We start from the raw sequence: 16397 nt of genomic DNA, 5'->3' as shown, positions 1-16397 counted from the left end.
ATTTTGGTTTAAACTTAAAACCAGATGACTCCGTGAATCTACATTGGGGGGAACAAAATTCCCCTTGGGTGGTAAATGGATTCGAGCCAAGCTGAGCTGAATACTTGGCTATTCGAGCTCGTCTTATTGAAACTGTGTTAGGCTCGAGCTAGAGACTTGAGCTCAAATTCGACTCGGTTCAGAACTCGCAAGTTCAAGCTCAACTGCAATCCAAAATTTTTTTAAATAAAAATTATATATATATAAATATTGTTTATTTTATATAAAAAAAATAAGAATTATAAAAATTATTTATTATTATACATAAAAAATAAAATATTATATATAACAACAATTATTTATTATATATATAGATATTCTATGTATATATTAAAAAGTTATTTACTTATTATGATAAATTCGATTAGACTCACGAACGTTATAAACCGAACTTTATTGGACTTGACGTCGGCTCGATTAACAAATAAGCCCATATATCAGGAAGTTAAATTTAAAAAACGGACCTAGTATAACTTGTGAGAAGCAGATCCCGCTTACGTGAGAAGCTATGCTCGTGGCCACCCGTCTTGTGGTGGTACGAGTTCACGGATTACTTTTAGCACTTAGCAGACGTGACACGCAACGGTGTCTCTGTTTTGTTGGTACGCCACCGATCATCATCATCATCCCTTTTTTTTGCCTAACTCGTGTGATACCGTGACAATTCAAGTTTGGACTTGGGGGTTCGCTTCATTTCAAAAGTTGTCTCATACCTTTCACAAATCACAACAATCAACAAGCTTCTAAAATCATACAACATACTAATCACTTCTATTCAGTTTGGGTGAATTTGCTTTTGAACATTAATGATAAGTTTGGGAGGGCTTCTAAATGCTTCTACGGTTTTACGTTTTAGCTAAAAGTGCCCTCAAAAGCCAGAAAAATAGGAGAAAAGTGCTTTTCACCTTCAAAAAGCCCACCTTTAGAAGAAAAAGAAAAAAAAAAGACTTCTACATCCCATTTGGAGTGTTTAACTGTTTATTGGATAAGCAATAAGTGTTCAGTGAAAAGGGGTGATACAAGTATTTTGAAAATTACGACAGACCGGATATAATAAGCACTTTTTCAATAAAGTGCTTGAAGAAAAAAAGCCTAGTTTTTTAGTTTATTCTAAACGGGCTTATTACATGAAAAAGCACTTATAAAGGTTTATTTCCCAAACACAAATAAAAGTGCTTAAAAATAAGCACTCCCAAACAGGGTTATCTTCTTGCATTTGCATTTGGGAGAAGCCCTTTTTATAAAGAAAAGACGCATTTAGGAAGTTTCACACCAAACGCTAAAAAAAGTGCTTATCTAAATAAGCATTTATTCAAAAAACAAACAAACAAAGCTTACTTATAAGCCCATTTAGGAAGGTAAAGTACCCCAAACTGCCAAACACTGCCCAAAATCTTTAACTTGAACAACTAAAACTAAAATCGTCCTATCTTTTTCTTTCTTTACTTTGATCAATCAGTGTTCAATTTACAATACGAGTAGGTGACCAATGTGGGCACGGCCAGGACAAGGAAATACCTGTACAGATTTACAGAATTGGTATATACGATTTGCGCAGGTAGGTAGGGAGTGTTACAAACTTCAAAATCAGACAATAATGTAAACACAGATGAGCATTCAAGAATCTGGCAAAGCGGGTTCACCACAGAATGCGTCTGGCTCAAATGATCTGGCAGATTCATCATTGTAAAACCCAGCTATGGCCCTGCCCCCAGCTTCCTCTGATGGGTTGTAAGGATTCCTCTGACCACTCTCTACATTGAACACTAAAAAACATAGCACCAAGGATGCCGCCAGCCCTATCAGTGTGAATTTCAATCTGCTCAGCACAGGCTTGACCTGAATTGAAGAAACATTAAAGCATCATAACCCATGACCATGAGGTTGGTGATACAATGGCTTCATTCATACTTCAAAGGAGACTACATGAGAAAAAAAGCCAATGATTCTTTACGATATACATCTGTTGAATTATGGGTCCAATAATTCAATTAACGTAATAAGAATTGACTTACCGAATATGAACCCAGAAGACGATCACGAGCAAGAACTTCGGCAGTCTTTACCCATATCTGCCAAGGAAGTTAAACGTGGGTTAGCTCCTTCTCTCTCCATTTGTTCCAACTGTAACTAAATATATCAACAAGGAAAGAGAAAGGCAAGCAATTTCAGGATCAAACAGCTTTGATACAGGTTGATGCAAGAAGCATCACAATTCATATACCAGGTTCAGTTGATGGGCAATCAGCAGACCAATATGTTTACTCATTAGTCCTTCAATTGCAGCTTAATTCTTCGTTACACTCTATTCAGAAATCCTTTTTTAGCAGAAACCAGAAAGCTAGTCCATTTCACACACAGTAAAGAAAGGATGAAAGAAACAGAGTCGAAGCTACCTGGCCATCGTACCACCCAGTTTCCTCATCTGAAGCAACACCGATAGCATCCAACTCATAATTTTGCAAATTCAAATTAAAAAGAAGAGAAGACAAGTTGTAAGGCAATTGAAGATCAAAGGGGAGAGAAGTATTGGCTTACATTCGACGGTGGCGCTAAGAAGACGGTTTCCAACGTAGGCCCAACCGAGGTACATACGGAGGACGGCCAAGGTAACAACGAAGAGCCCACTGGACACTGCTCCAAAGACACACTTGAGGGGCTCTAATTCTGGGTTGACCACACCGAACCAGGAAACGGGGAGGCCGACGAAGAGAGAGAAGGAGCCGCCGGTGAGGATGAGACGAGTGCAATAGCCAGGTAGGTCGCCGGCAGCCCAAGAGAAAGGGAAGGAGGTGGCGAGGCTCTGGTACTCGTTAATAGGCTGTTGATCGAGTGGCACGGGGCACTCCGTTTCCGGAGGTGTGCTCCCCCCGTTCCTGGAGGAGGAAGAAAAGGCTACTATTGTTAAGGAACTGGAATTCCGGTGCCGACTTGGTCTTCTAGGGTTCCTGGTGGAGGGTTTTGTGTTTGATGAAAAGTAAGAGGTGGTTGGAATAGGCGATGGGGGACAAAGGGGAACCCTTGCTGGAGGTTTTGCAGACAGTTGATGATGAACCACTACAGTAGCCATGGACCGGCACTGGCAGGATTCTGCTATTGTACTGAACTCCGTTCGTCTGCACTCTGCACTACCAAATAAAGTAAACGCCGAATATTATATTCTTCTCAAAACTCCCAAGTCGTCAATTCCTCCTCTTATAATGGGGTGGGGTCGCGTGGGTCCTTAGATGCTTTGATTGATTGAGTAATGAGTAGACCAGCAGAGCTTTAGAGGTGACGGGATCTGCTTTACATGCACATCCACCGTGCATTGGAAACATCTTCGTGAATAATAATAAATAAATAAATGTATGATAGAATGTGTGTAAAGCGCTTGTGAGGCGCCAGGTGTCAAGAGCAGATCCGGTCTCGCTTTAGAAGCCGTCTCTCTTTATAAAACACGCAAATCAAGGTAGGATACGTGTCGTCGATGTTCAAGAAAGGGTTGGTTTGGTTGTTTGTAGATGTAGGAGTAGGACCGTAGGAGAAACAAGCTCTTGATTCTGACCTGGCTGTCCATCTAGTCTCAACGAAGTGTGATGTAAGAGATGTCTTGACAAACAAACTGACTGAGATATGATGAGAATAATAACGTAGATTGGTCCTAATTGCAAGCAACCCATTCCTTCTGGGAATAGCAAGTAGGACAAACCTCAGCACTGAGCAACAACTGGTTCAAGTCCGAATTCCCAAAAATAGCACAAATAAAGGTACGATCACTCTTCCTACAAATGAGATGTATTATCCAATTTGGCCATTTCATCACGTCACTTGGGAATAAGTTGCTTCTTTTGACAAGAGCTGAGGAGCACCTCAACAGTCTCGTATCATCTGGAGAAGGTCAGGAACAGTCAACTTTTCGTTTTCTTTTCATATTTTTTAGTTGCTGGATTTCTCTTCTCTTTTCATCTCCAGATTCCCTCTGCTGCTGTCACCTTCTTAGTTTCTTTTTTATTTTTTCTTTCTTTCTTGTAATTAATTGCTCAGTTGAAAATTCAAAGCAAAATAGTAATATAAAATTTAGCTTCTAGCTTATCAATTTAATGGAATGGTGGAAATTCAAGTACCTTGCTTTTTAATATTACAAGATGATAATGAGGATGAAAGCATTTTTATTTGAAGATCAACAGATTTACTACACATACGCACGCACGCAGGTTTTTAACACAACAAAACATGAGGGAAACTTAAAAATATCACTTGGAGAGCAAGGGAAAACGTCTTTTGCATTCCCATATTCTTCCTCCATTTCCTTTTTCTTCATTCACAACAATTATCGACAGAGGTCAGCTGTGTACAATTTCAAAAGCTGCCAAGCTTCCATGAATTATATCCCCCCACCCCACCCCACCCCAGAACAGAAATAATAAATTATATACTGTTCCTTCTTTTTTTCCTCCCTAAATTTTGTAACAACTAATCTATTATTCCCTAGTTTTCTACCTAATAGTGGATACAGACAACATTCCTGTGGCATTGAACCCCCCCCCCCCCACTGCACTTCGCGCAGTTGCTGGAACGGAGGAAGTCCACAGCATCAGACCGCCCATTCTTGTTTCTGTATTGTGGTCCCCACTTCGAATGAACCAACAACTCCATATTCAGTCTTCTGTTTTTTCCTTTTTCTTTTTATTTCCCTTTACTTTTTTTTTTGGTGTTTCTGTTTGTCAAATGGATTCTGCAACAAGTGTTTATGCTGCACATGCTCTTTGAGCCTGGGTACAAGTCCTACAAATAATGCCAATCTCGAGCCGCTTCCTCTTCCATTTGGATTTAGATCTTATGGTTTCTCAACAACTAAACGCTGTAGACGCTTAAGAGGAGTCAAAAGCTGTGAGAAAGAAGGCCGCAATTCTGCTTCACTGCACAACAGAATTTTAATACCGATGAAAATTAGCAAACGGATATCCACGAATACGATTTTGAGCATGAAGCCTACGAGTACTTCTAAAACTTTTTTGACAAGTGAGTACTTCAAAAACTTAATACCTAACATAACTATCTGGAAATAAAACATTCCTAATGTTGGCGACATACCTCTGCCAACAATCACATATTATCTGCCTGACCGCTGGGTCCACTTCTTCTGGTATATCAAGGCGTCTATTTTGGAACCCTACAGCTCCAACCACCTGCATAGGGTTCATCCCACTCCATGGCATACGCAAAGTAGCCAATTCCCACAATATAACACCAAAGCTATATACATCACATCTGCAAGCAGGTCAATCCAATTCTGTTAGAAAATCATCATCATCACCATCATCATCATCTATGCCTTACCCCAACTATATGGGGTCGGCTAATTCCGTTGGTAAATGCAAAAAATATTTTAATGTAGAGCACCGCTACCAAAGTATCAAAGGAGTTTTTTTTATTAAACAAACGTAGGGATTTACACCTCTGGTGTTTGCAAAGGATAAAAAGGAGAAAAAGTAAAGATTCAACTCACTTCTCATTGGATCTTTCATTTCTTAGAACTTCTGGTGCCATCCATTCTGGCTGCAACACAATAATCAACTGTTAAAATAATTGATACAATAAAGAGACACCGAAAACTTTTCCAACCAACACATTATGAAATGTATGTAGCATCTAATTGTACAAAGAAAACATCCATTTCTAGAGCAAGATGTGAAATTTCCATTAACCTATAATGCCCAGATACCGATACAGATACGGACACTGATAAAGAAAAGAAGGATACAACTCTCCATTTCCTAAAATCAACATGGATATGGTTCTGAGGGTGGCCACTTTGTGCAGAAAAATGCTAAATGTCAAAAGCATATACAGTATACCCTTCCTGAGACTCCAGAGCTGCAACCAACATTAGGTAATGGCCTGGACATGGATATGGTTCCGAGGGCGGCCACAATATCCAAAAATCAACACACTTCATATAGTCTAAAATGTTGAATGTAAGATAGAAGATATATGGACAGTTGCTTCTCGAGTGTTCATAAAGATGATTACCCAACCAAGCTTACATATACAAGTACATATTACATGCATGTTTGAAGAGTGTCAGTTTGAAAATATGGCACTTTTTCAGCACACAGATCATGGAGTGAGGGAAAAAAAAGTAGAGAAACTATAATTGAGAATGTGAATATGTGTTAGTTGAAAGCAACACAAACAGACACATCACTCTTGCAGGGAAAAACTTTGGATATTTAGGCCTCTGGGGGCTTCCTGAGCATGACATATTACCCCACTCCGCCCCTTGTTTGTCTTCTTAATTAAGATAATATTGATTGCAATTATCATTTTTACTCCAGACTCGTGTTAACATGTCATGCACAATGAAGCTTTAAAACAACCCAGGCTGTTTTTCCGAACAGCCAAAGTTTTCTTGCAACCCAGATAATAAAAGAGCTATACCAGAGCATAGTTGTCAAGGTGACTAGGCACTTTTCAAAGAGCGCCTCGCCCAAACACATGTTTTGCGCACTAGGCGCCCGCCCAGAGAATTAAGCGGGTGCCTAGGTGCCTGGGCGGGCGCCTACATGCATCTAAAAAAATTATTTTGTTTTAAATTTATTAAATTTGATATTTCAGTAGTTGTTGTATTCTTTTAAAATAAACCTGTTACATTGTATCATTTTAGTATTAAGAGAACTATACGTTGTATCATTTTAGTATCTCTATTTTCTTTTCTAAACCCTTGTATCACAAGGGTTTTGGTTTGACTGGAGAGGGAGAACTGAACAGGTGAACACAGCAAGCTCGAGTAGCCCAGCTCCATTTCACCTTAGTTCGAGCAGGTAAGTTGATAACTTCAGTTCTTCTTCTTCTTTTCCAGATTTCAGAGTTTCAGACTTTTTTTCCTTTTTTTTTCCGAAAAAAAAAAGAGGCTCCGCCAGTCCTCCCTTTCTTCTTCTTCTTCTTCTTCTCAGATTTCAGTCAAAAAAACAGGGGCTCGCCAGTCCTTTTCTTTTTTTTCGAAAAAACAGGGGCAGAGCCCCTATACTCCTCAGTCCTCCCTTTCTCCACTTCTTCTTCCACCCCATGAGTCCAACTGTTCTCAGTCAGTCACTCTCACTCTCAGTCGTCAGTCCGCCCGATGAGTCCATTTTTTTGTTTTGAAAAAAACAGGGGCTCCGCTCTCAATCAGTATTTCAGTCATAATTCACACTTGAATCATCTCAGTTTTTAACAGCCTAAGCTGCCAAACCAACTCTTCTTCTCTTCTTCAATTCTTTTCTAGTCTCTTCTTTAATTCTTCTTCTTCTCATGCAATTTTTTTTATATTATTAATATATATGATTATATGGCTGATTTTTTTATATTGATGAACTACATGGCTGAAACTTGATTCAGTGATTGTACGGCTGAATTGGATTCGCTTCTTCAAATGTTTTTTTATGGCTGAATTACATGTCTGATAATAGTTGGTTTAGACTCCTTTTTATTGATAATATTTTATATTTTTAGCTTTTTATATGAAATTTATACTCATTTTAATAATTTATAGTGTTAATAGTTAGTGTACATGATTGCTAGTTAGCGCTCAAAACCAATAAAATGACTTAGAAAAGCATATATAAAGTAAAAAAACAATAAAACAAACATTTTAAAACTCCAGCGCCTAGGTGCCCTGTGGTCGCCTAGCCTTGCCTAGGTGCCTTGAAAACTATGACCAGATTACATTTTGGTGTGGGGTATTACCGTCCCAGCTGTAGATTTTGAAGACAGGAAAGTGTGGTGCTTCAAACGTGACAAGCCAAAATCACAAACCTACAAAAATATGCAACCAAGATATCAGCAAATTTCCACCATTCAAACCCAGCTGTAGATTTTGAAGACAGGAAAGTGTGGTGCTTCAAACGTGACAAGCCAAAATCACAAACCTACAAAAATATGCAACCAAGATATCAGCAAATTTCCACCATTCAAAAGAAAACCCTTGTTTAGTCTCCAACATGGTTCAAAGTATTGACATGTGCGATATGCAATAATTGCATATCAGACGACTCAAACGGCCAATACTCGTTTTTTTATTATTTTCTGTCCAAGGTTTCAATGCTAAACATGTTGGGAGGGGTTATAATGTTAAACATAAAGAATCCCCCAAATCCCTGTATATGACATTTTCATGGGTTTGATACACACCGATATATTGTCATTTTGAACCTTGGTCTCCAATGTTACAAACTAATTACCTTTTTAGCCAATTGCGTCCACTTGAATGATTGTGTTATGTATGCAAGGTTAGAAAAAAGGAAGAGGCAGAAAGAAAAAAAGAAGAGAGAAAACAGAAACTGTTAAAAGAATAGCCTCAATTAGGTCTACAAAGCCAGTCTTCTTTTGTTATATACTAATAAACTAATAGTGTCAACTTGCAAAAATAAAAAAATAAACCTACGTAGTAAATTGCCATACTTAACATATCCAATCCATGGTACTTAAAAACAGCAAAACTGCAAAAATAGTTTTTGTTACATAAGAAAGAAGAGGCACTCTTTGTAAATCTGATGGTGATTCTTGTTACCACTTACTAACTTCCTGTTCATTTGCTGTAGATATTTGGTATTGGTTTTTCTCTTTATTTGGGTGCAGGTAGAATATGCCAATGGAGATTAAGATGCTTTTTGTTATCAGTAAAAGAGATTAAGATGCTATTTGATCCATCTACTTTTGCTTGGCCAAAGAGAAGGGGAAGAATAATGTGGAGGTACACTAGAGCAGCAGTTATTTAGACCTTATGGGAAGAAAGAAATGCTGGATTTTTTTTTTTTTTTGAGAAAGGTAGGGCAAATTTATTAAATAATAAAATTAGGATACAAAAAGACCCCATCCAAGAGCCAAAGCTAAACTCGAGGCCCAGATTACATTACAACTCAAGAAGGCTTCTAGAACTCAGATGGGCTCCAAACACCCTGGTTTGGAGACCTTTTACAGAAAGAAATGTTAGAATCTTCCAAGAGAAAGAGAGAAGCAAACAACAAATTATGGATTGTATAATGACCAAAGTTATACACTGGCTACAAACTTTGGATTTGTTTAGACAATTCTCCTTTGGTGATATTTGGAGGAATTGGTTTTCAGTAGCTTCTAGTTCAGTGTAGAAGGCTAAAACAAGGTTGATTTGGAAAATCTCCCATTGAAGCTGAAATTAAACTTTGATGAGTGTAGTCAAGGCAACTCAGGTCCTTCTGGAATTAGAGGGGCCATAAAAGACGAGAATATAAGAGCACTCTATTCAGGACCGGTGGGGAATGGAAACTGTTACTTCTGTAGCTACAGTAGTCCGAACTTGATAGGTTAAACCCTATCAGTCGACCCTTAATATGGATTAGTCTCTAATTAGTGGTACAAAGACTAAACTGCCCCCACTTAAGTATGGGATAGGAAGCCTCTATTAAGACTGCGACATAAGCACATAACTTAACAGAAATAAATTGACTAACCTACCCTTATTCGGCTAATTCTAACACTCCCCCTCAAGCTGTAGAATATATGTCACATAATCCCAGCTTGTTACATGTATAGTTCACTCTCCCTAAGCTTAAGCCTTTTGTAAACAAATCTGCCCACTGATCACCTGAGCCCACATGTTCTATGCTTATCTCTCCAGTAAGGACATTCTCCCTCACAAAGTGGCAATCAATCTCTATGTGCTTTGTTCTCTCATGAAAAACAAGGTTGGATGAGATGTGGAGTGCAGCTTGATTGTCACAGTACAATTTCATAGGTCTATCCATGGAGAACCCGATTTCTTGTAGAAGATTCCTCAGCCATACTAATTCACATGTAGTGTGTGCCATGGCCCTGTATTCTGCTTCAGCACTACTCCTTGCCACAACCGTTTGCTTCTTACTCCTCCATGTCACAAGATTTCCTCCAAGAAATGTGCACTAACCTGTAGTAGATCTTCTATCAGACACAAAACCTGCCCATTCTGCACCTGTATACCCAATTATTTCAAGTTTTCCTCCTGGTTTGTACAATATCCCACAACCTGGAGCTCCCTTCAGGTACCTAAAATTCTAAGAACTGCATCCCAGTGAGGTATCCGAGGGTTCTACATAAATTGGCACACCACACTGACTGCAAAGGAGATGTCTGATCTCGTGATAGTCAAATAGTTCAGCTTCCCCACTAGTCGTCTATACCTTCTAGGATCATCAGATATTTCCCATGTATCACTGCTCAACTTAGCATTTGGTTCCATGGGAGTTTCATCCGGTTTTGCACCTAACAGTCCTGCTTCATCCAGTAGATCAAGAATATATTTTCTTTGGCATAGGTTTACACCTTGTCTTGATCTAGCAACTTCTATACCCAAGAAATATTTCAATGTTCCAAGGTCTTTTGTTCGAAAGTGATTTTGCAAAAAGACCTTTAGTTTATCGATCCCCAATTTATCACTACCAGTTATGACAATATCATCCACATAGGCCACTAATAAAATTTTTCCGGCTTCTGAATCATAGTTGAACACTGAGTGGTCAACTTGGCATTGTTTCATTCCGAAATTCTTCACCACTTCACTAAACTTTCCAAACCAGGCATGAGGCGATAGTTTCAACCCATAAATTGCCTTTTTCAGTCTGCACACCTTACCATCCTCCCCCTGAGCAACAAACCCCGGTGGTTGCTCTATATATACCTCCTCCATAAGGTCACCATGAAGGAAGGTGTTTTTAATGTCAAGTTGAAACAAAGGCCAATCATACATAACTGCCAGGGAAATTAAGACACGGACAGAGCCAATCTTAGCCACTGGAGAGAAGGTCTCCATATAATCCACCCCATACAACTGTGAACAACCTTTAGCAACAAGTCTAACCTTCAGACGCTCCACACTACCATCTGGCAAGTATTTAACAGTATACACCCATTTACAACCCACAACATGCTTACTAGGTGGAAGAGTAGTTAACTCCCACGTGTGAGTATGCTGAAGGGCAGAGAGTTCCTCCTCCATTGCCTGCTGCCACCCAGGTGAGCTAAGAGCTTCTCGAAAATTCTTAGGTATCGAAATAGATGACAATAGTGAAACAAACTGGCGATGTAAAGCGGAAATGCGAGATACTGAAACAAAATTGGAAATGGGATGAAGGGTACAACTACGTTTACCTTTTCATAAAACAATGGGAAGATAAAGTCCTGAAGGCTCAGGGACAACAAGATCCGCGGACAAGGTAGAAGCTGGAGAAGGAGCCGGTGTCTTTCGATGAGTATACATGAGCCGGATCGGTGGTCGTTCAGTAGGGATCTGCACTGGAGGAGGTGAAGGGTCAACCCCAACTGGAGCACCCGGAACAGGACCACTGACTAGAAGAGGAAGAGGAAGCAAAGGTGATGATACGGATACTTCAGGTCTCGAGAAGAAGGGACAAACTCAAAAAATGTGACATCAGGACAGACATAGCACTTTCGAGTAATGAGATTGTAACACTTGTACCCTTTTTGAGTCCGAGAGTAGCCAAGAAAAGACACACTTAATAGAGCGTGCGTCCAGCTTTGATACCATGTTATTTTTGTAACTACAGTAGTTCGAACCAGGAGAAGAGAAGAAGAAGAAGATGAAGAGAACAGTCGAACTTGATAGGTTAAACCCTATTAGTCGACCTTAATATGGATTAGTCTCTAATTAGTGGTACAAAGACTAAACTGCCCCCACTTAAGTATGGGACAGGAAGTCTCTATTAAGACTGCCACATAAGCACATAACTTAACAGAAATAAATTGACTAATCTACCCTTATTTGGCTAGCTCTAACAGAAACTATTAAGGCTGAATTGTATGCTGTCCTACAAGGTGTTTGGATTGCAAAAGAGATAATCTTGGAGAACCTGGTGAAAGAAGGGAACTCCAAGGTGGTGGTGGGCTGGCTAAAAGATCTAGATTCACTGATATGGTGTTATAGAGATGAAATGAAGAAGTTCAAATGGTTAACACAACATATGAATTTAGTTATACAATGGGTGGGGAGGGAGGCTAATGCATTTGCTGTTTCTTTAGCTAAGCAAGGGGTAACTAGGGATCAGTTTTATTGGGCCGGTTTGTAATTTTTGTGCTGTTTTTTCTTTAAATAGTGAGTCCACATCTTGCGCCTCCCAATGGGATGCTTGTAATAGTTGTATATCCTTATTGTTTTGAATGAAATTTTAATGAACTTTTACTTGTCAAAAAAAGTATAGAACCTTAATCAACATACATGCAAGAACTAGAGACTAGAGTGAGGAAATGGTAGAAGAAACATTTTTTAAGTGTAAGGAAGTCATGTCAAATTTTTTCCTAGCAGAGTAAATTATATATTTTTTATTCATCTTACAATTTCAACACAGAAATAACAGCTTTCAAATATGCCAAATGTTATCAGTGAAGGCCACGACAGGTGCATTAACTAAAAGACATTAGATTCAAAGCAGAATAAATCAATTACTCTTAGGTAGTTAAGTTCTAAACATCATCTAGAATCGGGGAAGTGTCTGAATAACTAAGAAATTTTTTTGATAATTGAATAACTAAGAAAATTTTGGTTTAGACCAAACCTTCACAACCCAATTTTTATCAACAAGGAGATTCGGTGACTTCAAATCTCGATGTACAATGGTGGGATGACTTGTGTGCAAGTAATTCATTCCCTTGGCCTGCAAACAATCATATTACTTCAATAAGTAAACTCAAACAGTTCCCCAAACAATAATTGCTTGCCAATATATAATCTGCCAGCAGTTCAACAAATAGCTTAGCAAAACAAAGGAACACTCAGAACTCAAACTATTTTTGGGGATTGATTCCCTGAAGTGAGAAGTTGTAACTTGAAAAAGCAGAAGGGTGGCTAGCAGGTCAGGCCATTACTAAATGTTGGTCCCAGCTATCTGGAGTCATGGGAAGGGTAGACTAGGTACAGTCCTACCTTTTGGCAATGCTTTCACACAAAGTGGCCGCTCTCAGGCTTAAACCTGTACTCTCACACTTGCCAGCCCAAGATTTTACAATTACACAGAGTAATGACCCCTAGAGGGGTGGCTAGGAGCTAGGCCAAACTGGATTGCTTAGGAATTGCCATTTAACACTCATTTTTATTTCAAGCCATAAAGTTTCAGTTACTGATAAAAAAGGCTTGCTAATATATACCACATCCAGGGCCATTCGCAATCGTCGCTTTTCATCAAGTTGAACATTGGGACGATGCATTAGCCTATATAAACTCCCCCTGTAAGAAAATAAGTAGGATTGAGATAGGTTCACCAATAACATGTATTTATACAATGGAATTACTTCAAGATTTCAGGAAAAGTAAGTATAGCTCAGAAAATTGGTGATTATTATCTGCCTATCTGCAGTCAAGTATAAGCTTCACAAGAAGACAGAATATGAGAATGGATTGCTCTAGTTCGACAACATCCAACTGTTTTCCTTGCAAAGAATTCTTACATTGAATGAATAAAATAACTTGACAAAATTTCAATTTAAAATCCTGTTAACTAAAGAAAAAAAAAACTCAGGACCCCTGGCTAAGGCCATACATCTCCGAAAGTTGGCATTGTTGCTTTCTTGGGAAAATATAGAAATTTGATGTTTCCTTCTTTCCATGTTTGTTCTTCTTCTTCATTAAGCAAATTAACAGAGAGGGTTTTTACCGGTAAGTAGGGGGAAAAATAAAAGTTTCAACTCATTTATTTGGAATTGTCTCACAAAATTTATCAACATAGACTGCTATATTCAACATTCACCACATTCATTACAGACATATCATCATCCCTTTTCTTGGACTTTTATGATCATCCTCATCAAACAACTGAGTCAAAAATAGAATAAACTCTTCATATAGCTTCACTTGCCTTAAAGAACAAAACATGAGAAACTAAAGACTAGACATTGGTCACAGACAAGGTTCAAAGTATCGACACGTATCGGCCGATATGTATCGTTCCGGGACCCCTCCGATACACCCCTACAGTGGGTGTATCAGAGATCAGGGGGTGGAGGAGCCCTAAACCAACCCCCCTGAACCGGTTGCGAAAAAAATAAAAAAAGCTTTCTATTTTCCATCTTTTATCTCTATATTTTATTGTTGCTGTTGTGGCTAATGCCTTCCAAAAAAAAACTAATATTTATAAGAGAATAGAAAATGAAAATAACGACATTTGATCAAAAACTGGTATTCAAATTCAGACTTCAGTACCAACTATGTACTTCTGCAACATTTTTATAGGTTTAAATTTGTAACTATATTCCAACCTCTGTATATTCTTTCTATATGTAACTTGTAAGTAACCATTTAGCTATTTGGGTTGCCCCTGGCTTCAGGTGGCATCTTTAGTAGCTTATTTCCTTTGTATATTCAATATGTTCACGATTGTCGACAAACGCAAGTCAAAAATAACAAACCATGAATACACAGAAAAGAACTGACAAATATGACCAACCTTGGAAGAAATTCTGTTAGTATTGAGAGATTGGGTGGCCGAGTAACTGCTCCCATAAAAAGAACAACATTTGGATGTCTTAGCCTTAGCATGATCATAACCTGCAGAAAAATACAAATAAACAGGTTCAAGTGTTCTTTGAAGGAAAATTTAAAATTAAGAATAGGGTTCATGATACTTTGACAATACATGGTTTGAAAATTTTATGATTTTCGCTTCTAAGTACCAGTGGGGTGGGTTCAGAATGAGGATTGGACCCCCTGGCAGTATAGAAATATTATGAAAGAGATAAAGAACCTCAAAAGAGATGGCTGACGTCTTGGAAAAACAAGGGGTGGAGAGGGAAAATCTGTTTTGGGGTGTGGGGAGAAACTCAAACATCTGATGCATACAGACTTTGAAAATGGCCATCTCAATCTCAGGAATGCAGCCATTATGTACACAACTATTTATCTCATTAATTAAATTTTTAAGCTTGTTGCTCAATCCAAAAAAATAAATATGATTCTTACTTCACATCTAAACTGCTGTAATGCATCACCAGAGAAATCTTGGTCTAAAAACTTCTTTACAGCAACCTCCTGCCATCCCATATTAACAGAAACCAAACAATCTTACATCAGCATAACTAGATCAGAGAAGAGATCACTTTTGGGAATTGCAGTTGCAATTCTAATAATGATGCATTCACACTAAAGCCAGAGAAGGGTCTGCTTCAAGCAAAAGGAGTTCTAACATGATGACAGCACAGTATCCAGCCAAACATTGGGAACATCTCCCCATTAATGTGGCTGGATGTTTCCAATGTCTGGCTGGATGCCATGCTGTCAGCATATTGGCATGCATTTTGTTTGCAGCGGATCCAGGTTCCTTGTACCATGACCCAACCATTTAGGGAAGCTAATCAAGCATACACTTGACAAATGCTGAATAAGCAAAAATTAACACAAGATTATGCAGTATATCCAGAAACTGCTTTAATAGTTAACAAATTGCCAAAGTTATGAAAGCAGCATATACAATAACAAGTATTAATCCATAGTCTCTTAAAAAGTACAGATTATTTCCAAGCAAAATTCATGAATAATCCACCAAATTGGTTCACTCAGTGAATCCTCAACAACGCCTTGGATTTAATTTTCTTTTGAGCTAGTCGGCTATAATGCCCCAAGCAAGATCATCATCATCATCCAAGCCTTATCCCAATTATATGTTTTGGGAGGGGGGGTACCACATAAATCCTGTTTAGCCAACCCCATATAGTTGGGATAAGGCCTGGATGATGATGATGATGATCTTGCTTACGGTCTCATCATAGCTGACTAGATCAGATTGTTTATGACTGGTTATTATTAGATTGTCAAAATTCCTTGTGATTTATTTGATTGCTGAAATTCCTTGAGAACAATAATTCAGAATATGGAATGAAATGCAATCCAAGAGACTCCACTTCTGAATTGCTTGAATCGCAAATCAAGCATGAAAGTTGGATATACCTAAATGGTTCTGCACACAAGTTAGTAGCTTTCACTATAGTCTCTCACTGAATAGGGGGCAGTGTCCTTTTTTTGTACACCTCTTGTATCTTTCCATTTGATTAAAATATATGTTTGTTTTACATTCTGTCAAAAGTAGTCCTACTGACCAAAATTAATGGCCCAACAAAATGAAGTAGAAAATAGCATATCACCATCAAAATTCCCGAGTGTATAAGAAAGTACAATTTCAACTTACAGTTCCATTCCAATCAGCACGGTAAACTTCTCCATATGAACCTGGAATATAAGAAATCACAAACAAATATAAATGATTGACCATGCAACATCATCAAGAAGACAGCTATCTTTTTCTGCTTCAACTTGCTAAAAAACTAAAGAGTTCTTTGTGCATGCATTGCACCAAATAAGTCCACAAAAGGAGCTACATAAA

General features: G+C 38.4%; 2 protein-coding genes across 2 annotated transcripts in view; both read right to left on the bottom strand.

Annotated features, from left to right (window-relative positions):
• Positions 1-1449: 1449 nt before the first annotated feature.
• LOC148842365 (YCF36, putative (DUF1230)) lies at positions 1450-3357 on the bottom strand. The gene is made up of 4 exons (XM_088956886.1): positions 2578-3357; positions 2436-2464; positions 2055-2111; positions 1450-1878 (listed from the first exon to the last, which is right to left on the bottom strand). The coding sequence occupies exons 1-4, from the start codon at positions 3107-3109 to the stop codon at positions 1657-1659; spliced, it is 840 nt and encodes a 279-aa protein (XP_088813012.1). The 5' UTR covers positions 3110-3357; the 3' UTR covers positions 1450-1656.
• An 816-nt stretch (positions 3358-4173) lies between these two features.
• Positions 4174-16397, bottom strand: part of LOC148842364 (Protein kinase superfamily protein) — a 33503-nt gene continuing 21279 nt past the window's right edge. Inside the window, exons 5-13 of the mRNA XM_088956885.1 lie at positions 16203-16243; positions 14981-15049; positions 14469-14569; positions 13174-13252; positions 12585-12683; positions 7750-7818; positions 5531-5580; positions 5116-5292; positions 4174-4940 (exon numbers count right to left, since the gene is read on the bottom strand). Coding sequence (XP_088813011.1) covers positions 4859-4940; positions 5116-5292; positions 5531-5580; positions 7750-7818; positions 12585-12683; positions 13174-13252; positions 14469-14569; positions 14981-15049; positions 16203-16243 — 767 coding nt within the window. The 3' untranslated portion in view covers positions 4174-4858. The remainder of the gene's footprint in view (positions 4941-5115; positions 5293-5530; positions 5581-7749; positions 7819-12584; positions 12684-13173; positions 13253-14468; positions 14570-14980; positions 15050-16202; positions 16244-16397) is intronic.

This window comes from Nelumbo lutea, chromosome 8 (genome assembly GCF_056320005.1).
Source record: "Nelumbo lutea isolate HS-2025 chromosome 8, American lotus-T2T, whole genome shotgun sequence".
In the NCBI taxonomy this organism is placed as follows: domain Eukaryota; kingdom Viridiplantae; phylum Streptophyta; class Magnoliopsida; order Proteales; family Nelumbonaceae; genus Nelumbo; species Nelumbo lutea.
This window is presented reverse-complemented; position numbering and strand designations above follow the sequence as displayed.

Coding starts and splice junctions, on each gene's coding strand:
- LOC148842365 (XM_088956886.1), bottom strand. CDS start 3,109: ATGGCTACTGTAGTGGTTCATCATCAACTGTCTGCAAAACCTCCAGCA. Junction 2,465..2,577: donor TCTTAGCGCCACCGTCGAAT/GTAAGCCAATAC, acceptor GTGTTGCTTCAG/ATGAGGAAACTGGGTGGTAC. Junction 1,879..2,054: donor GTCTTCTGGGTTCATATTCG/GTAAGTCAATTC, acceptor TCTTCAATTCAG/GTCAAGCCTGTGCTGAGCAG.